Source organism: Hippoglossus hippoglossus, chromosome 16, assembly GCF_009819705.1.
Source record: "Hippoglossus hippoglossus isolate fHipHip1 chromosome 16, fHipHip1.pri, whole genome shotgun sequence".
Classification (NCBI taxonomy): domain Eukaryota; kingdom Metazoa; phylum Chordata; class Actinopteri; order Pleuronectiformes; family Pleuronectidae; genus Hippoglossus; species Hippoglossus hippoglossus.
In genome coordinates, this window is record NC_047166.1 from 25,358,588 (window position 1) to 25,380,155 (window position 21,568).

Below are 21,568 nucleotides of genomic sequence, written 5' to 3' on the forward strand. Positions count from 1 at the left end.
GCAGAGAATATTTATACTTTTACTTTAGTAAACATTTGACAGGACTATCTGTAGTATGTCTACATAATACTATTACTTTTTTATACTTTAAACTTTTATTAAATACTTTAAACCATCTGACCTTATAAAAGAGAAACTAATCCTGTTGCTAGCCTCACATCTCAGTTTTGTATTTTATGATGACAGAGTGATTAATGCAAAAGAAAGAAAAGTGACAGACAAGTGAAACCAAGTGAAACAAATTGTCACCATACCGTGTGGTCCAGTAACTAACAACTTGCATCACTTATTTGCATACCCTTGTTTAGAAATGGCTTACCTGTATTGTAAATAAATGATGATCGCCCTTACCGATCATCATGCACACCCCTCATCTCTCTACATGTAATGATCATATACTAAATTCATTCTTAGGTGAATGCAACATACACAATGCAAAATACTGTTTACAAAATATGTTCTGTTCACCTTTATATTATTATTGTCTTTGTTATCACAAATATATATTTCATGTTTCCATACTCAAACTTCAAATCTTAATAGGTGTCTTGAATGACTCCCGTGGAGTTCATTTCTTTGTTTTGCCACCAGAACATTTCTTCAAAACTATTTCACTTTAAAGGTTTGACTACAGACATATAGACTATAGACACTAAGACACAAGTAGGCTCAATCAATCAATCAAGCAATCAATCAACCAATCAATAATTTTATCAATCAATCAACCAACCAGTCAATCACATTAAATCAAATTTTATTTGCAAAGCCCATATTCACAAATCAAAATTTGTCTCATAGGGTTTAACATGGTGCCACATCCTCTGTTCTTAACCCTCAACAAGAGTAAGGAAAAACTACTAAACCTTTGAACAGAAAAAAAAACTTTCATGAGAAAAGACAGTGTCTATCATAACATCATTGTTTAAAGTGTTTAAACAAAAGAAAAAGTCTGACAGAGATGAAAGAAGCAGCAGAAAGTTGCCAACGCTGGTTGAATATGTGAGGAGGCATATGTCTAATCCATGATCAGATTATAATTCAATATTTTGAGCAACTGAATAAATGTGTGTTTAGACTCTGTTGTTATTTTTCATAAATGTGCAGCAGGGCCATGTACCAAAAGCAGCATGCAAGTATAAGACATAATATCTAATGGAAACCCCGAGGTGAAGTGCGCATGCGCGCTGCTGTCAGGGATTTCCCTGACAGCAGCGAGTAGTTTATATCAGTGAGACTGTGAGGGATGATATCTGTGTAACACTGAGCGGCACTCCGTCAGCAGCTGTACAGGAATGAAACAAAGAGCACTGCAACCAGGTGAGTTGATTTAAACACTCCTCATGTCTGTGTGTGTCTCTTCGGTTTATAGAGTTGTTATATGAGTTTTCACAGCAGCCATTTTGAGCCGTCACAGCAGGAGAGGTCCAGGTGTTCCGTTGACCACATAGTACGTTCTTGTGGTGTCGGATATATTAAGATATAATAGAATAATAATTACAGCCCGACTGGGAAAAGTCACGTGAAAACTCGAAAAAGGCATCGACATAATCACTTATTGAGCAATTAAGACCATTTTACAATGGGTTTCAAATGGTATTTTTGAATGTGAACTCGTCAAATGTTACGCCAGCTACATACTACACGTCCACCTCTCATCGAACAATACACCGACACAGACGTTTGTATGGTTAACGTGCAAGAACTTTAAATGATTTATCCGCCTGTCATACCTGATCCCTTTTCTTTGCTCTTCGTTATCATGCAGAAGTTGGACAAAAGGTGTGGCGGTGTCTTTTTAACCCACGCCGAAGTCTCAGCAACGACCTCTCAAGTCGGGAAGTAGTCTCTCTGAGGTGCGCGTGAATGCAGCGCGTGAATACAGCGCGTACAGTTTATTTTCCAGCTGTAACATGTCAACATGTCCGCTGTGAAAAGTCTGTACATGTAGAGAAGACACAGCTCTAACATATCCTTAAACAGACTTTCATCAGAGCTTATAAAAAAGCTTAAACATTCACTTGATTTTTCAAGATGAATGATAAATATCATCAGATTGTGTTATTGATATGACCCCACCCTGCCCCCTCTCTACTCTTATTTCCGTATTTTGCTAGTTGTGGTGTAAAAAGTCCCCCACCTTGAGGGGCTGCAGCCACTAAAACAAAGTTCCTGTGACCTACAAAAACAGCTCTGTAGATGTTATTGTGATGATGATGATGACCCCCCCCCCACGGCTTCTTCTTCTTCTCCTCTACTGCAGGTGATGCCTGTTAAAGCCTTCAACATGCAGAGAGTGGTTCAGGTGGTCCAGGTGGCGGCGCAGAAGAGCTGCAGAAGAGCCTGTGAGCTCTTCTGCTTCCCATTAGACACTATGCTGTGTGAGAATGTCACCTGCTGCCCTGGTATGACATATTCATTTCATAATTATAACAGGAATCAGTTTCAGTGCTTTGTTTGCTGCCATGTCTTGGTCCAGATTCTGTGTCTATACTTGTGTGGAGTGACACACTCAAATGTGTACTGGTATTCCAGCACTGCCTTGTAGGCCAGAAGCATGTAGTCCTAAAAAGATAATTTATCATTAGGTAAAATGTAACATCACATAACATCACTTTCTGTTTTTAAAGCTCAAAACCATCAGCAGAAAGAGGATAAAACTACACAAGGTAAATTCTGTTTTCATGTTATATTCTGTTCAAACTTTCAGGGTCTTTAATCAGACAAAAAAACTATTTCTGTTGGTCTTATTTTCATTTTTTCAAATACTTATTTAGCCTCATAGCACAGCCTTAGGGAACATTTGTAGTTTTTCCTTACTCTTACTGAGGGTTAAGGAAAGAGGATGTCACACCTTGTAAAGTTATGTTATGAGACAAACTGTGAACTGTGAATATGGGCTGATTGATTTCACCAAGTTTAAACTTATGTATGTGATAAATTAATTCTAGAATTTTTGATTACTGAAACATTCAGCATTTTATGCAGCAGCTTGGTAAACTAGTGATGAGCCGTAAAATGACCTCTCATTGCGTTTGTTCATTGAGGAACCCCATATATGCAGGAACTTTGTGGTAGTGACACATTTTTGCCATTACATCACTTTGTACCAACAACTTCCCAACTTCTCTTTCTCTTTCTCTCGACTTCTGTTAAATCAGTGGCACTCCCAAGTCCGCCGTCAACCATTTTGATTGTAAACATCAGCAACTCAACTCTGGTCGACTGCGTCATAGGTAACAACACCTATAGAACTGGTGTGGCAGAAAGTCAGCCTTTAATGCAGAAACCTGAGCTCCACATGCATGGTGGGTAATACGTTTATCTAACAGCATATTTCTAGAAACCTAAAAAACACACTTGAGCTGAATTTTATACTATGCTATTTTGTATTTGTATTTTTGTAGTAGTTGTATCAAACACATCACACCTCTCAAACTGTTCTCATTTGTCCCCATGTTACAGATCAGAGGTGCAGCTGCAACCATGGACAGCAGAGGACAGAGCACACTTCTCCATTACCTGCTCCTCTTCCTCACGGTCCTGTTTCACCAGAGCAGCCTCCGAACATCCACATCCACAGCTCCCACCTCAACTGTGTCATCATCGGAGACAACAACTACATGCATGCTGAGCAGATCCACCAGTGTGATGCTTTGACAGAGAATACTCACAGTTAAGAAGCTGGAACCAGAGCATTTTCAGCCTTTTTGATGAACAAAATAACATTTGACAAAATTTGTCATTTATTGCTTACATATTTTCTGTTGAATAGAGGAATGGATTAATGAACAGACAGTTTTAACACTCTTTACATTACATTTACATTTAGAGTGACATCAGTGTAAGGATCTAGCACGACGTCTTTGCTCTGGTTTAGATGTGACTTGAAAGAATACAGTTCATAGCAGATGTCCAAGTGTTGTAAGGCGGCTGGTTCGCTCAAACGTCAGCTCCCCCAAGCCCATTTATTATATAATCCTCTTCCTGTTTTGTAATATCAGATATTCTGCTCCTCTGTCAGACACAAGGACATTAAGCTGAGAGCAGTGGGAAATTCCCCACATAGTTCTAATGAGTCATCTCTTTGTGACCTAATATACTTAATGTATTTTATAATGTGTAACTGCATTGATAAATAGTATTGAAACACTGTGACTGAATCCTTATCATATCATGATAAAGGTGTTGATGATAAAATGTATGACCTATGGTCCTTAACAGTAGACTACTTAGTAGTTTTTCTTGTTGTGATTTCTTGCATTTTTATGTTTGATATTATTTATGTAATAAAAAGTGTTTGACCTTGCTCAGGTTATACTTTAACACAAAGTCTGTACTCAGGACTGTGAATCAATATGCTACCATTGTGCCTGTTGATACTTTCATATACAGTAATGATGATATGATGTTGATATGTTCTATGTAACCTTTACATATAGTGTACCACTGAATTTTTGTATTTGTTACAGGTTTGAAATTAGCAAAAATAAATGTTTAACATAACTATTTCTTCTTCTTTTTTCCTTCTTTGTTCTTCTTGCCTTTCTTGCCTTTCTTGCCTTTCTCTGCTTTTTTAAAACTGCCAAGGCCTCTGCGGACCATGCAGCCTTTCCACCAGGCCTGCAGCTGCAGGGTCAAAGGTCCCAGAACAGGGTTTAGAATTAGGGATCAGTACAATGAACAACCAGGACAGAAGGACCTGATAGACCATGATAGTGAGGGTCCTGGATCTGAGTTCTGAGTGTGTCTTTACCATAGTAGCAGCTCTAGCCTCTGTCTGCTGTTGGAGCAGTTTCTCCTGCTCCAGCCTGTCCTCCATCACCACCTCCTCCATCTCCCTGAACTGAACACAAATTAGAATCTAATTAGTGATAATCATCCACTGCAGTGACTGAGTGTCCTGTTGAGCATCAGCAGCTCTTCACTGTGTTGTGTTGGGCTCAAGGAGCTGCTCACCCTCCTCCTCATCTCCGACAGTTTGTCCAAGTTCACTGTTCTTTTGCGGCACACGTTGTTCAGCTGCCCCTGCTTGTCCAGCAGCATCAGCTCTGTGCGCTGCTGCATCTGCTGCAGCTGCTGCTGCAAGCTCTGATCGACAATAACCACACCAACATTAGACTCTGCTGCAGCATTAGATAAATATTAACAGTAAGAGAGACAGCATCTTTAGCAAAACATGACTTAAACAACATAAATACTTGAAGTAAACAACAGGAGCAGCATGGAAACCATGAGGGGCCAGTTTGTGACCTTTTCATCCTGTGACATATAAGAAAGAGTAAGAGTTCCTGCTTCAAATTCCAAGTTGACTTGCGTGTTAGTTTGCATGTTCTCCACGTGTCTGTGTGGGGGGTCTCTGGGTACTCCGTCTTCCTCCCACAGTCCAGAGACATGCAGATTGGGGTTAGGTTAATTGAATTTTTCTGAAGGTGTGAATTTTTCTGAAGGTGTGAATGTGAGAGTGAATGATTGTTTGTCTCTGTATGTTGTGATACCCTGTCCATCTGTCCAGGCTGTACCCCACCTCTCGCCCAAAGTTGTCACTTGGACTCAAAGATAAAGTGACTATCTTTCAGTTGTCAGGTTAAATTGACCTTTATATGAATCTGGAAACAAAAGTTTATGAAGAAATTTGTACACAGAACCTGTCCTGGTTGGTGGAGGCATACATCCGCAGTTCTAGTTTTCCTCTGTTAATATTTTTTTTGTGTTAATATTTCCATACTGTTGAGAGTTAAGGGCAGAGGATGTCGCACCTTGTTAAGCCTTATGAGACAAATTGTGATTTGTGAATACGGGCTTAACAAATAAAATTGATTGATTGACTGATTGACACTAAAAGCTGCAGAAATCCACCCTTGTAATGAATGCTATGTCATCAGTGAAACTGTGTGTGTAGCTGGTACAGTGACCTCTACTGGCACTGAGGTGATTTATGCAGGATTCATTTTAACTGCAGCGAAGCTAATGACAGAGCAACATTTACACAGTACACAATAATCTGATGTTGTGAGTAGAATTACCTGGTGTTGATTTTGCTGGTAATTGTTTGACTCCTCGTGAACTCTCATCTCCTCCCTCTGCTGTTTCTGCAGCATCTGAGAAAGAAGGGACATAACTGATGAGATGGCATGAACATTTAACTCTGGAGTCTGAATTTAAATTTGTTACTGCCTACAGCTAAGAAAAAAATATTTTAGACCACGCTAAGAGAGGTATATGTCCTCTGAGCAAAAAATGGAGCTGAACAGGAAGATAACATTTCAATTTGAAAGCATTTGTTTCTGTGGTTGTTTATGGGTATAGGTGTTGTGAACCCAGGCTGCAATGGAACAGGTGGACAACTGGACCCACCTCCAGCTGCCCCTCCAGCTGCTCCTCCAGCAACTTCTCAGCCTGGCTGGTCCTCTTCTGTGCCTGTTGGAGCTGCAGCTCAGCGTCTTTCTCCACAATCCTCCTCCAGTTAGCAGCCTGTAATGACTCCTCATCCAGCTGACGCCTGAGGCCTGCCCTGTGCCGGCACAAGTCCTGAGGTGGGGGGAAATGAAAGTTCTGGACACATTGGACTTTCAACAACTTGCAAACTAACAGGTTTAATTTTGTCCTCAAATAAAGAATCAATTTGCTTAAATTAATAGATTCACTTTCAGCTGTAGCAGCCATTCACGCAGACTGCTTTGGTTTTTGGATCTGCTCCAAATTTCTCACCTCATATTTCTCCATTTTCTGTTGAAGCTCCTTTTGTTGTCTCTGTAGAGTTAGTTTTTTATGCTCCAGCTCCTTCTTTCCCTCTCTGGGTGGAGAGACACTTGCATTATTGATACAACACAGACTTCTTCCGTCATAGAAAAAATTAATAATATTACAAGAATAAAGTCTGTCTGGCTCTTCAGAATAGACAGTTTCTAAATCTCTGATGTTTCTTCCCTTTAAATGTCCCTAAAACTCTTTTGTACATTATGCACCAGTTGATCCTAAAGTTAAGTATGGAACTTAATCCCACATCAAAGTATGTTGAAGGTCCATTAACTGTGTTTTGTGGATGTAATGTGATGCTAAATGTATGTATCCTTTGTGTTGCATGTCTTACTTGTATTTTATGTTGCAAATGCAGCTGCTAGTGTGATGCAAGAAACATGTAACATGTGTGTTACGATTAATTATTATCAGTATCAATAAACCTTCGCATTTTCTCAGCCTTCTTCCTCTGCTCCTCTTCCTCCACCACCTGAAGCAGAGATGTGAAACTCTGCTTCTCCTCCAGCTCCGAATGCAGCTTGAAGGTCTGCTGCTTGATGTATTGACTGCAGAGAGAGACAAAGAGAAATTAGACCAAAAAAACGGTTTTTGCAATATAATTTTTTTCTGCACCACTCACCAGTCCCTCCTCAGCTTGGTCAGCCTGGCTCTCTCCTAAAAAAAAAAACACACACACATATAATTACTACTTGCCGAAACTCTAACAGATGTTTTCACCTTAAAATTTCATGATTTACATTATAGGGACTTGCCTTTTGGGCCCATAAGGAGGAGAAGTCCCCATAATGTGACTGTGTAAAAATATTTAGGTCCCTACAATATGAGTTTAACGTATGTTTAAAATTTTGGATTCATAGCTCTGGGTTTGGGTTTACTTGTTCCTGTTTTACTTTTTAGCCTCTATTCTTGTGTGTCTATTTCTTGCTTTACTTCCTTTCTTTGTCTAGTTTTCTGCCCTGCCCTGATGTGCTTCACCTGTGTTCAATTTCCCGTACCTCCTTTGTGCACCCCAGTCCCCTTGGATTGTCTGTTCAGTCATGTTCAGTCTCCCTGTTTTCATTACCCCCGCTAATGAGGTTATGTTCTCCTCGCTGTCCATAGGTGGTTGGTTTGTTTGTTATCAATATTATGAAAAAACTACAGGACCGATTTCAACAAAACTTTAACATTGTGAGATAAGGCATCTTTAGACAATTTAACTGATTTGGGTAGAGGATGTCCCACCTTGTTAAAGCCCTATGAGACAAATTGTGATTTGTGAATATGGGCTATACAAATACAATTTGATTGATTGATTGATTGATTGATTGATTGATTGATTGATTTGTGTATGGATCTTGATGAAAAAAAATCTGGTATATTTTGGAACTGATTTCTATAAGTGTATGCAATTTGGTGCAGCTCAATTGAATTTAAGACCTGTTGGACCTTGGCAGAGCTATGAGCTATACTGGGTGTCATTCTAATTATTGGTTGTTCCCCAGTGTTTCCCTTTGATTCCATTGCTGAGTTTAACATGTTTAATTCTTTAGGTTTTGGATGCTCTTGCCATTTTCAAATGCATTGGGACCTGCTATAGCAGGAACTCACAGCAGCAGGCAGATGTTTGACAGATGTTCTTGTGGACAGTGAACATGACATCCACACATTGAAGCTCACCTGTGCAGCTTCAGTGCCCTGCTCCCTGCTGATCTGCACAGTCAAACTGTGTCCCAGTATGTCCAGCTGGTCTGAGCAGTCCTCCAGCACAGCTGCCACTCTCAGGCTCTGCATCTTGGACAACGACATCCTGCACACAATGACCGAGATATTAATCATAGTATCCACTATGTTTCATGCATTGGATTTACACAGACAGAGTTGCTGCAAACCAAAATAGGATAATATGATGATTCAATGTCTCATTAATAACCCGAACTGACCATAACATGTTGAATAAGTCTTTTGCTTATCACAAAGTCTGTACTTTCATCGATCAACGAGTTAACATCACACTAAGAGGTTTATAACAACAGTGTGGCTAACTGGTAGCTAACAGCTCACTGTAGCATGATGCTAAGTTTTAACATCTCATTCACAGTAAAACACGATATCAGCACTAACAGATAAAAAACAGTCACTCACTTCACTTCAATCCGGAACAGCCACTCTCACACTGGGTTAAAAAAACTCTGTTTATCCTTCACAAGAAACTGTTCCATCTTAGCTGACTGTTTGCAAGTTTACATGTTGCTATGGTAACCTACCCAGCGCATTAAATTGAAAGGCTGTTTCCTGTCCAGCTGTTTGTTCACATTTATGCATTTACTTCAGACATGTGAAATGTTTCACACAGTCACTGACACAACCATTTTTTATTTCTTCTTGGAAAATGTTTATGAGCAGAAAACTTCTGTTAAAGTTTCAGTTTTTTATTCTAATGACCTCTTATATAGACATATATATATATATATATATATATATATATATATATATATATATATATATATGATGTGGTCCCGAGCACTTGCAATGGTCCCGAGCACTTGCAATCTCGGGACCTGATGCGGCCGAGGGAGGGCGAACAGGGACCGGGCGAAACGGCTCCGTGTTGCGTGTTTTGTGCATCGCAGGAAGGATAAACACGTTACTTCCTGCGTCCGTCGCGCGGCACTGGACCACGCCCACCAATAACACATTATGGTCCACGCCATCAAGTGTGGACAATTTAATGTAAATCAAATTAAAGTTGTAAAACGAGGCTTACCTTCTTTTGGCAGTAGGTGGTGCTATCACTATCACTACAAACAGACTAATAGAGATCTATTAAACACTTGTTTCTCTTCAGATCTTATAAATCGTTCACCATTGCAACAGTCGAAGACATCAAAGGAATCTATGCTGACACTGTGATATTAAAGCAAACTGACAACAATGAAGTCTTTGCTTAATGATTCCTATGAAGTGATCTTTTATATAAAGTCTGGGTGGAGTTAATAGTCACAAACAAGTTTTATTCTTTCAGCTTAACATATTCAGAGTAATCACCTGAATAAGTAAATTCAACAGTGCAGTAAATTGAGGAAAAGACCATGATGGCACAAGAGATGAATGACCAACAGCTGATACATTTCCCGCTGTACCTTGCAGAAGTTCAGTAAAGTTGGAAAGATATTCACAGATTCGGACTTCCCGGATCAATAAGTCATAAGAGAAACGTTGTTAAAGAACCATCGCCGCATAATTCCCACCGTAGTAAGGTGGACAACGGGCTACAGGCCAGTTATCATCAATATGAGTCGTCCTCCGTGATGGGCACAGAACATTGGTGTCTATGTACATCCTGCTGTGAGACGAGTGCGCAGGGACCGTCTACAAAGTGCAACACCGAAAAAAGATATTCAATAACTTCACTGTAATACTGTATATTCTCACCAAAATCACGTCACAGGTCCAGGGTCTCCTGCTGGCTATGCTACAGTACTTAGTTTGGGGGAAAGTGATTTAGCATAATTTTTGAAAATATTTATTATGGAAAATATTCAATAACTTTACTGTAATACTGTATATTCTCACCAAAATCACGTCACAGGTCCAGGGTCACCTGCTGGCTATGCTACAGTCTCATAACTTCTCTGAGCAGTTACTCCTTAAACCAATGCTACCAAAGGACATCTCTCAATCTCCGGAGGGTTGGGCAAAGAGAGACAGAGCAAAGCCCAAGAGTGCCAGCTCCAAATTTTACACTGTTCCAAACACTGTTCCAGTTCCAGAGAGAACAAAGTCAACTGTGAAGACTGAAAGAAATCTCCAGAAGTGCACAGATAAGAAGAACAGCAGCAATGACCTCACAAGGACAGGTTCCGAGCCTGCAACAGAGGTACTTTTTTGCTGATTAGTTAGATAAAATGTATGCTCTAAACTGATTTAAATCAAGTCATTGTAATTTGGAGAGCTTGAAGCAACTGAGCACTTTCTAGAGCTATAAATACATTGTTAAGGAAACAATAAGAAACATTAAACAAAAGTGAGGCAGCTGTATTCACCCCAGGACACAGCTCAGCTTGGATCCATCTTCCATTAAAAATATAACAAAATCCTTACCAAAACACAACAATGGGAATTTAATAATGGGAGAAATATTCTTGAATACAAAATGAGGTGGGCTAGTTCAATGGTAGCTTTCTGTATGAGTACAGTAGCATGTGCAGCCAGAGTATTGAACATTTTTTAATGGAATAAGTTTGCAAATGTTGTATAAAGTTATGACAGTTGTATTGTCCATATTCTTGCAGGTTGATGCCCTTTGGACATGCAAACCAACTGAAGTTGTTGTGGCTGTTTTAAGACATGCTGAACAGAAGCTGAATTTCACCCTGCGGCACAGAGAGTTCCAGAGTTTGAGGCCTGATGAACTTATCATTGGCGAGGCAAGTTTCTCATTAAAACTGTTGTATCAGATTGTTTATCTCAAATTAATCCACCTTTTGATGCACCAATCCTTAAAGAAGTTTGTGTGAATATGTCATGAGTTGTGCTGCAGAAAATTGATATTCAAGTAGACTGTCAATCCAGCATGTCTGGAGTGGGTGTTATGACTGTGAATGTGTGTTTTATACTGTTGTTCTCCCTCCCTGCCTAAAGGTTGTGCTGTTCACTCTATTCTGTGTTTTCTCTTCAGACAAACCATTCTTAGCAAAAGTGCTGGATAAATGATCCATTCTCAAACATGTTGACAGCAATGGAATTAAACATGACTAAACATTAGCCTCTCCATTACCTGGTATTTTTGTATGATTAATTTTCCCTACAATTTATCCAAAAGGTAATGGAATGTTACATTAGAGCCATTAATTATGAGGATACTCCTGGCCGACTATACCACATGAATCACTACACCATGGGTGTAATTTTACACGGCACAAGAGAGCAGATGGCCAGGCAAGGGTTAAAAAAGGTGAGTACAACTATAATAATGAATTGTTTAAATTTGATATATATATATATTATATTACAGAAGAAATACAGTTCTAACATTTTGAAACATTTTGTCAGGTCACATTTGCTGACTATGATGGAGCCATTGGATTTGTAAATATAAGAAATGTGCACTGGACATTTGTGGTGAGTATACAGCTACTCATGTAGTACTAAATGCCTTTACAGCATTGTGTACAGTGTAGCATTTAAAGATTATCAGCCTTATAATTGCTATAAAGATGTATAACTACCAAAATTACCCTAATGCTCATCTAAAGTCTGAAGGAGAATTCTTTCATTCACTATGACCCAATTCAAATTCAATTCAAACTGATCAGCGGTCAATGTGACAGCGTTCAATCGCTCAATACAAAGTAGAATGTTAAAATATACCTATCTATCTAAAATGGCTTTTTACTTAAAAAGTAAGGCAAGTATTTTATTATTGTTGCTGTTGTTGCTGACATATTTGAAGATTGTATGGTCTAATAATATGTTACTTTTTCAAACAGTATCTACATGCCCTTTCAAACCACATTTTTGTGGTTGATCCTCTGCAAGGGTCAAATGAAGTTGAGGACTCCAGAAACGCTGGCTACAGATTTGAGTAATATTAAATAGATTATTGGAAATAAATAAGTTACACACACACACACACGTAGCGCAAATGTATAAATTGATTTTCCTTTTGTCCTTTAGGCAGTATTTCAAGATGCGCCGGAATAGATTTGGAAAGGAGGACTGGGTTAACATCAAGTGGAAGCCTGGCAAGATAACCCACACCTTCCAGAAAGATGGCACCAGTTGTGGGATCTTTGTCATGCAGGTGATTCTATGCAACATGTCATTTGCATGTGATAAATAAAACATGTTTGGCTGTGTAAGATCATACTCTGTACATGTGTTGTTTTGCCATCCGTACAGATGGCCAAGATGACGGTGAAGGAATTTCCTAACATACCACAGATGTTTCACATTGACGCATCAAAGCAATCTCTTCAAAATCTAAGAAGAGATATGGCAGATGACATTCTGAAAGGATCAGGTATTGTTTGAAAGATTCAATAATTATGTTGAACACTTCCTACAAATTAAACAGTAATCTACACGTATTGTTTTGTTTTTTTCTCAGTTTCAAAGGATGAGTACTGTTCCTTCTGTGGAAATGAGGACCTGCCCCAAACTGCTGATGATGCTGTTTGGGTGAGACTTAATGTTAGGAATAACATTAAAGGAATATAATTTTGTGTATTGGTTTTAATGTATTTATCCCCATGTAGATTCAGTGTGGAACGTGTACAAGATGGTTTCACACGCAGTGCCTTGGAATGACAGCAGCACGAATACCAAACAAAGACACACCTTGGTATTGTGAGTTGTGCAACAGCCCTAACCAATGAGGCTGTCAGGGAGTTTGGCTGACTTCTACCAGATAAAGGAGGTATAGATCTTGTTGAATAAATAACTCAAGTTAATCTTTGAAATGGTGTGTTTCATTGCCTTAAGAGCCAGGCAGTCACAACAGAACTATTGATGGCTTTTCTTTTCATGAATTTGAAGTATATTTTTATTCAAACAAATACACCATAAAAAAACGTCATAGGTCCCCAGTTCCACCAGTTTGACCGAATAACAATCTACTTTATACCAATATCATTTGAAATCCTCAACACAAAGAAAATTGGACAACACCTGTCAAAAGTGATTCTATATGATCTCGCTTATTGGTCATAAAAACAAAGGGAGGTTCACAACTAATTTTTTCCATAAAATGTTTTTATTGTGGGACTGTAATGAAACAATAAACTGTTCAGCGTGAAACCCACTTTTCAACTACTGACCCCTGGGAAGGGCTCCTACACCAAACGTTCAGCCTTCCCAGAAGAAGTAGTTTAGATGATAAGATGGATTATGTGTCTGAGTCATTTCTGTACATCAATTCATGAAAATATAAAATAAAATTAGGTTCTGGTTTGTGGAAAGCAAATATGGCACCTTCTTACATGGCTTAAATGTTGAAGCGATACTGATTAAAATTCCACAAATTGAGAAATACATTTTCCGTTTGTATTGCATAACCATCAAGGGTCTCCTTGTGTTTGACGTGTAGTTGGTGCCAATACACTTTCTTAAACAACTTTAAGACCATTAAAAAGAAAGAAATTTCCAAAACTAAGTACTGTAGCATTGCCAGCAGGAGACCCTGGACCTGTGACGTGATTTTGGTGAGAATATACAGTATTACAGTGAAGTTATTGAATATTTTCCATAATAAATATTTCCCAAAATTATGCAAAATCACTTTTTCCCAAACTAAGTACTGTAGCATAACCAGCAGGACTCGTTGGACCTGTGACATGATTTTGGTGAGAATATACAGTATTACAGTGTAGTTTGTAAATATTTTCCAAAATAAATATTTCCCAAAATTATACAAAACCACATTTTTCCAAACTAAGTACTGTAGCATAGCCAGCAGGAGATCCTAGACCTGTGACGTGATTTGGGTGAGAATATACAGTATTACAGTGAAGTTATTGAATAATATATCCCAAACTTATGCAAAATATATTATTTCGAAACTAAGTACTGTAGCATAGCCAGCAGGTGACCCTGGACCTGTGACATGATTTTGGTGAGAATATACAGTAATAGAGTGAAGTTATTTAATATTTTTGTAATATCTTTTTTCGGTGTTGCACTTTGTAGACGGTCCCTGCGCACTCGTCTCACAGCAGGATGTACATAGACACCAATGTTCTGTGCCCATCACGGAGGACGACTCATATTGATGATAACTGGCCTGTAGCCCGTTGTCCACCTTACTACGGTGGGAATTATGCGGCATTTGTGCTTTAACAATGTTTCGCTTTTGACTTACTGATCCGGGAAGTCCGAATCTGTGAATATCTTTCCAACTTTACTGAACTCCTTGAGTTTATCTTTCCAACTTTACTGAACTCCTTGCAGAACTGAGGGCAAAGGAGAAGAGCAGACAAGAACTGCAGAAGATGAAAGAAATGTCCATCATGTACGATGACAAGATGCGCCAAGTAATATTGTGCAAGAGAAAACAACTGAGGGTGAATGAGTGGTGAGTAGAACAGGAGACGGTGAAGGAACATGTTAAACTGACAGAAGAGTTATGGATATGCAAGAATCTGACGCCCAGTGAGGAACTGGCGACAATGAAATATGAGAAAAGATGACACTATAATTCTAGAGGCAAGTGAGCGGGAATCAGAACTCAGACAGGAGAAATCAAAATGTGGAGCTCTGTGCTGACCTCAATATCCAGCTCTGCGAAACATAGAAGACTGTGCTTAGTTTACAGACGGACTGGAGAACATTTCAGGAGAGATACAATGAGGTAGCAAAGCTAACGGCTTTTTTGATGGCTTTAACATACTTGGAAACTCACCAAATTTCGCGGGTGCGTCAGGTCTGGTAAAAATGTAAGTATTCTGGAGTAATTGGAAATGGGCGCGGCTTAACAGCGCCCCCTAAAACGCAACAATTCCGTCTGGTGTAACCGATCTTCACGAAATTCGATACACACGTGTAGCATGAAAAGTTTTGAAATAACTTTAAAACGCCTTACAGTACAGACTTGCGCTTTATACATTACAGCTGTCTTATATTGCTTTTTCAGAAGGTAGTCACATAGCCATGCATTCAATTATGGAATGACACTTAGAAGCAGAACACTCCATAAACATAACTGTCTCCTTCAGCTGCAAATGCAGACAGACTGGTTCCTGAGCGCACGTACCACAGCGCGACAGCGGGGTTCCCAGACCAGAATACTCATACATATTCTCATGAAAAGGTACATAAAACATAACTCCTTTTGTTAGTACTGAAAACAATATCATAACAATGTAAGGACTCATTTAGCATAATCATTGGCTATAAAATAAAATGATAAAAGTACTAGAAATCCAGACTCCCCCCCTCCTCTCATTGTCGGCAAATGGAACAGTCCTAGTCCGCTCTCCCCCGCGGCCGCATCGGGCACTGAGGACGCAAGTGCTCGGTCTGAACTCTGTGGTGGATGGGGAGCCAGTGGAGCTCAGCTAGGACTGATGTGGTCTTGCTGCTGCATTTTCACTGACTACGAACTGCTGTTTAATGATAATGAATTGCAGTAGGCTAGGGGGGAGGAAATGACGAATTGCAGCAGCCACTGACTTATGTATTATTTGTCAAACCAAATTCAAAATATGGTTGCTATGAAAACCATCCAGACTTTTGGCATTTAGCCTCAGATCAGTTAAAGATAAAGGTTTCCAGATTGAGAGTGGCAGCACACCTGGGTCTCACGCTGGATCCAGTCCTGATTTACAGATTTCCACCATCACAATCCTGATGAGAGTTGAAGATTGTGTCGATTGCTTAACAGACCAGTGGAATAGCCAACATGCAATGAGTGAAAAAATAACAGCAGTTCAGTAAATCATTCAAATTTATATATGAGCCGCAAACGCGTACGTTTACAATAAAAAAGTTAATTCAGTTGAATTTTATGAAAAACATTGACTGTAAATAAATATCTCTGCACACAATGTCCAGCACGCAAACAATAAAAAAGTGACAGTATATTGTAGAACTGTTTTTGAGTCTGAGTTTTGAATAAAAGAAAAAACTAAATAGACAGTGGACAGGTTTTCCATTAGTTTATTGTTGTAGTCATCATCTGTTGCAAACTCTGCAGGGAGTTACAGCTTAAAGGTAATACAGACTTTAAGGTACAAGCTACACTGTAGTACATGCATGATGCCGTCTGTCACACTGTGAGTTTTTTTTTCCCCCGTGGACCTCCAACACCTCCCCATCACATCGAGCTGAACACACTGTTGAGATATCACCAGATCAACACAGACCTGACCTACCAAAAAACCATCAGAAACAAAGTATGTACAGTAACAGTAGATGACTGTTCAACATGTGAGTGTGACCATAAAAAAAGGCAAATTTTAAGGCAGAAATATCACAGGAGGAATGTAATGAAGGGTAAAATGGATCCAGGCCACAACTCAGGTAATTAATCCTGCCTATGAGACTCTGGATGATGGAGGAAAATCATAAATGCATTATATTACCACTTGTTGTATGTGTTAAACATATGTTTGTACTGACAGACGGGGTTCATTAAACATATATCAGTACAAACACATAAAAATGAGGTGTTTTTTTTACATGACAACACAAGTCAGGAGTCTAATAATGGAGTTAACACTATACATTTATCAATGTAAAGGTATATTTAAGAATAAATGCAAAAATATGCAGATGTTTCATATAAATGATTAATTGGCAAGTCTGAAAAATTATACATGGTACTGCAGATAATAATGTTTCTTTGTGTGGTTCTATGCACATCTGAGAGACACAAATACACAAAATAATGATTCCAAATGAACATACTTTACATTTCTGTTATGTATGTCTGGTTAGGCAACATTAAAAGACAGAGAACTCTTTTCTGAATCAGCTGCCTGTCTGTGATGGGATCCGACAGTATTTTATTTTTGTCTTGTGCTTTTCATATCACTGGCTTGAAGTGGGCGGGGCTCAGTTGGAAACAGGTGATGTCATGTACTTTGATTAGTCAGGATTTAGCAACGCAAATCAGATGATAGTTGTAGGGTTGTTTTCTCATATAGGGGGCACTGCAACAATTTTCCACATGAAGTTACTCTCTACAGCTGGGTAATATTAAATATTGTTGTTGAGTTGCATTTTGGGATATTAAGCACTTTTAAAGCTTGACCTCTACAGGCACTAAAAGATACAATATCTCAGACCCCACTGCATCAGTTTTAACCATATTTTTCATAATGTTTCCAAGGCTTCATCAGTCTGCATCCCGAAATGTCGTTGGGCAAGATACTGAACCCCAATGGACTCCTGACGGGAGTTTAAGAATGGTATGTATAGAAATGAATGTGTGAATGAGTGAATGTGAATTGTACAGTAAAGCACTTTGAGTGGTAGATAAGACTGGAAAAGTGCTAGATAAATACAGTCTATTTACCCAAACCCTGCCCATTTACATTGCCAGGACACTGGTAATCAAATCTGACACAAGCCACAGCCGCATAGTAGCACATTAGCTGAGTTTGAGAGTTAAGCTCTTACTGAAACATACTTAAGGGTGTTTTTCAAGAAACCTTTGCTTTGAGCATAGCTTCTGTAGCTTGAATATTTAACATAGAGAAATGCATCTGATTTGGAATGGAACCACTTTTTTAATAACCAGGGGTTGGCCCAGTTTGTTGCAAGTTCACTGCAAACACACAGCAGGTGTAAGACTGATGAGAAAGAAGTTATATTTGGCACTAATTCTGCATTAATGACAGATGATCTTTCTAGATGTGATGCAAAATAAAACACGTGATGTTTTTTTTTCCTAAAGAAGAACAGTGATGCTTTGTAAAACTTGGGAAACAAAAAAGCTTCATCAGAAAAATAAAGCTACAAATCAATAAACAAAGGGTGACCTTTTATCGAACAATCATTTACTGTATATATACATGTGTAAAAAAAAAAAAACTAATTTCAAACCCATATAAAACTAACAGTTTGATATTCCACAGTTTCAGTTGTGTCACCCTAAGTTCACAACATGATGTCTGTGTCTCCTGCAGTGCAAGTGCCTGAGGACGTCACACACCAGTCCTTCTTCTGTCTTGTGCTTGTTGATTTGAAATGTGAGTTGGGGTGGACCATGCTTTTGTGCGAGCAGACAGGAGGGAGTTCAATCTGCATTGTTCTTGCCTCTTAAGTCAAAGGTCTGTGGTCAGAATTTAAAGGATCATCTATGATAAAGAAAAAATAAATCTACAGTAAGCTGTTGTCTGGAGGAGCTGTACACGATGATCAGGACACAGCAACGAGACCACACTGTCTAAGACTAAGGTTCACGCCAGCCACTGTGAGAGCTTAATCTTACTGAATTACACATGTACAATAATCATCATATCCAGGGAGTGATCTAATTGTGCAATCTGAGCTGAGAGCAGCCAGGGAGACGAATGAAGAGTTTCAGATCTCGTTGATTGTTCGTTCAGAGGGCCGGTACTCCTCCCCTCCTCTAGGAGAGGACAAGTAGAAGGATTGGGTCTTGCGTTTTAAGCGAGCCCTCTTGGTGGCAAGAGACAGGCTGTGCTTGCTGGAGGCAATTATGTCGGAGATAAACCTTTTGCAGTCCACACACACCTCCATGGTGGCCCAGTCCTCCGTCAGCTCCGAGGGAAGCTCAAGTTCTTCGTGAGACTTTAAAGAGCCGTGCTTCGAGAACCTGAAGAGAACAGAAACAGGGGAGAGAGAACACACTGTATTTATACATTTTATTTTGCCTCAGTGTTCAAGTCATAAGCAAACTTGACTGCTTGGTAACAATAACAAATAACTTACTTATGAACGACTAAAACTAGCATATTTTCTCACAAAAATGTAGTGATATGCAGAGGTACCACTACTGTACACTACATGCCACTGTAGTGGGTTTGTTTTTGAGATATTTCATCTCAGTACAAAGTAGATGGAACCTCTTTTGTTGGACTCACTACATTGTGAAATGACATTTAAAAAATCAATATCTAAATATCTGTCCCGAACAAATGTCCTTCTTACCCTGGACAAGCCACAGGCCTCAGCTTTCACTGCTATCTCCAATTCAAGCAGCTGTTTATTTAAATTAAATTCACTCCCATTATCTTGGCTGGTGGCATAAATCTCAACAAGACAAATAGGTCAATACCTGAACAAATAATATCTAAAAGTGCTGCAGCGAGCCTTTGATTTAATTAGTATATCAGGATTATGACACTGAAATAATTCCACCATTTCAAGAAATGACGTGAAACGACAAATATGAGGTGGCACATAGGGACAAAACACAAAACTCTATATCAATATTAGGTCAAATGTGCTCCAAGGATGGAGGGATCTAAAGCAGTTATTCTGTTATTAGTAAAAACTTAATTATATTTTACCAGGTCAACTCTTATTTGCTCTTTCATACAGAGTTACATAATTTTGTTCATAGATTTACAACTTTCTTGTTGATATATCATAATGAAATGACCATGGCTAAAATACCTGCGGGTGCTATCAGATTTTTTATTGGTGAATCAAAATGTATAAAAATCACAACTTTCTAGTCTGGTATCATAACATTAACTAGATGTCAGTGACAATGTGCTGTAAATCTGAGGATACAAATTAGATGAGGAGGACAGTTTGTACTCAAACACCAACAGTCCTGACATAGAGCCGTAATCTCTTTAATATTGTTTTTTTTACAGTTTCTGCTAAGTTTTTGTATATGAATTAAAAAGATTGTGAGCATTTGGAGTATTTTTCTCTCTTGAGGTTCATCCACAAACCTACAAACCCTCTGCAGCAGTCACAGTAATGAGAACAGCAACTTTTTTATCCAGATCAGAACATAACATCCTCTGTTGTGAGTCTGAGTAAGTAAATATCTGTTTTCATGGCTCTTACTTGGACATGGTCTTCTGGATGCTGTGGCGCTGCGGACTACTGGAGGATCTCTCAGATTTTGCAGCAGCTGCTGCTCCAGCAGGTTTTGCAGCTCCTCTAGGTGATCCCATCGTTGCCCTTTTCACAGCAGGGGACGGCTCAACCGCTTGCTCCACTGACGTCCCCGGCACTTCGTCCACAGAGAGTCCTTGTCCCACAGCAGCCATGGCAGTTATCCTCTCCCTCGGGAGGGTTTTGGTCGAGCCAATGGAGTAGATGGGCAAACTGGAGTAAGGTTTGGATGGCAGCCGCATCTGTCAGAGGAGGAAGGCATGAATGTAACAACTGAGAAACAATACTGAGGAAAATTATCCTTTGTTATGAAACCTCATGTTCTCACGTCACAGCTCAGAGAGAGTTATTCTGTAAGATTTACCTTTTTACAACACTGTGAACAGACAGGCCTGAAAAAGAGAAAGAATAGGAAGGTGAATGGTGATGGTGAATTTAATTATTTATACTTTCTTAGATTACCTACATAACATTTTGAAAACAGTTGAGATAAAGATTTCAAATGTTTTACTTTTTGCAAAACTGGCAGATGTAAGACCAGGTGAAAAGGGAAAACCTTTTGCTTCGACAACAGAAGCAGAGCTACAAGAAAAAAGACATGGGAAACAAATATTAGAACAAAAATAAATAAATGCAGACATTCAATAATGTGAGTAAATCAATTTGTTGACACTAGAAATCACATTCTTTGTATCTCTGAGGGGAAATATATTTGCTCTTTCACCTTTTGCCAAAGTGAAGAAAGGTACAATTCAATCAATTCAGTAGAAGTGTTTCTACCATAAGTGAGGGCTGGTTACAACAGCCATCGGCTAGTTTTATACTTTAGTGTATCGTACAGGTTACCTTTCCTTTCTTCATAGCGATGTAGATTTCTTTGTACTGCTGGAACTTCTCCAGCTCCGCCTTGACCAGCACCTGTCTGATGTGCATCACCTCCTCCACCGTCAGAGACAGACACTCCACAGGGAAACAGAACTCCTCCTGCAACAACAGCACACACACACACACACACACACACACACACACACACACACACACACACACACACACACACACACACACACACACACACACACACACACACACACACACACACACACACACAAATACAAAACACCATTAACAAACTAATGCATTTTGTTTTGTTTAACAAGACAGAAATTCAAGCCATGATTGTCTAGTTTCATTTGTAGGAATTGTGCTCATGGAAACGTTGTACTTCAGAGGAGAGTGAAATACAGAAGCAGAACTTCCAACGAATGCCTACGTCGCTCTGTTCCTATTG

At 39.2% G+C, this 21,568-nt stretch overlaps 4 protein-coding genes across 14 annotated transcripts in view; 2 read left to right on the forward strand and 2 right to left on the reverse strand.

The window, feature by feature from the left end:
* The first annotated feature begins 1,040 nt into the window (after positions 1 to 1,040).
* si:dkey-29h14.10 lies at positions 1,041 to 3,756 on the forward strand. Its single transcript, XM_034611376.1, has 5 exons — positions 1,041 to 1,317; positions 2,262 to 2,402; positions 2,628 to 2,666; positions 3,159 to 3,305; positions 3,463 to 3,756. The coding sequence occupies exons 1-5, from the start codon at positions 1,293 to 1,295 to the stop codon at positions 3,675 to 3,677; spliced, it is 567 nt and encodes a 188-aa protein (XP_034467267.1). The 5' UTR covers positions 1,041 to 1,292; the 3' UTR covers positions 3,678 to 3,756.
* iqcg (IQ motif containing G) lies at positions 2,399 to 9,122 on the reverse strand. Of its 6 annotated transcripts, none has more exons than XM_034611373.1 (9): positions 8,419 to 8,614; positions 7,379 to 7,413; positions 7,182 to 7,304; positions 6,709 to 6,793; positions 6,355 to 6,528; positions 6,024 to 6,098; positions 4,957 to 5,088; positions 4,754 to 4,843; positions 2,399 to 2,562 (listed from the first exon to the last, which is right to left on the reverse strand). In XM_034611373.1, exons 1-9 carry the CDS (start codon positions 8,575 to 8,577, stop codon positions 2,443 to 2,445), a joined length of 993 nt encoding a protein of 330 aa, XP_034467264.1. In that variant the 5' UTR covers positions 8,578 to 8,614; the 3' UTR covers positions 2,399 to 2,442. The 6 variants fall into 6 exon arrangements, with proteins under 6 accessions (XP_034467264.1, XP_034467262.1, XP_034467263.1 ...); XM_034611371.1 differs by lacking the exon at positions 2,399 to 2,562 and adding an exon at positions 8,884 to 9,122 and having other exon boundaries at positions 4,054 to 4,843; positions 8,419 to 8,548; XM_034611372.1 differs by lacking the exon at positions 2,399 to 2,562 and adding an exon at positions 4,054 to 4,626.
* A 314-nt stretch (positions 9,123 to 9,436) lies between these two features.
* Positions 9,437 to 13,163, forward strand: LOC117776943. Of its 3 annotated transcripts, none has more exons than XM_034611365.1 (10): positions 9,437 to 9,441; positions 10,361 to 10,618; positions 11,034 to 11,168; positions 11,564 to 11,695; positions 11,794 to 11,862; positions 12,231 to 12,325; positions 12,418 to 12,544; positions 12,643 to 12,763; positions 12,851 to 12,921; positions 12,999 to 13,163. In XM_034611365.1, exons 1-10 carry the CDS (start codon positions 9,439 to 9,441, stop codon positions 13,116 to 13,118), a joined length of 1,131 nt encoding a protein of 376 aa, XP_034467256.1. In that variant the 5' UTR covers positions 9,437 to 9,438; the 3' UTR covers positions 13,119 to 13,163. The 3 variants fall into 3 exon arrangements, with proteins under 3 accessions (XP_034467256.1, XP_034467258.1, XP_034467259.1); XM_034611367.1 differs by having other exon boundaries at positions 12,694 to 12,763; XM_034611368.1 differs by lacking the exon at positions 11,794 to 11,862.
* Positions 13,164 to 17,881: 4,718 nt separating this feature from the next.
* spire1b (spire-type actin nucleation factor 1b) overlaps positions 17,882 to 21,568 on the reverse strand; it is a 42,697-nt gene continuing 39,010 nt past the window's right edge. For all 4 annotated transcript variants that reach the window (XM_034611225.1, XM_034611226.1, XM_034611224.1 and 1 more), the window contains 5 exons: positions 21,127 to 21,264; positions 20,792 to 20,862; positions 20,645 to 20,672; positions 20,230 to 20,522; positions 17,882 to 19,021 (listed from right to left, as the gene is read on the reverse strand). In XM_034611225.1, coding sequence (XP_034467116.1) covers positions 18,766 to 19,021; positions 20,230 to 20,522; positions 20,645 to 20,672; positions 20,792 to 20,862; positions 21,127 to 21,264 — 786 coding nt within the window. In that variant the 3' untranslated portion in view covers positions 17,882 to 18,765. The remainder of the gene's footprint in view (positions 19,022 to 20,229; positions 20,523 to 20,644; positions 20,673 to 20,791; positions 20,863 to 21,126; positions 21,265 to 21,568) is intronic.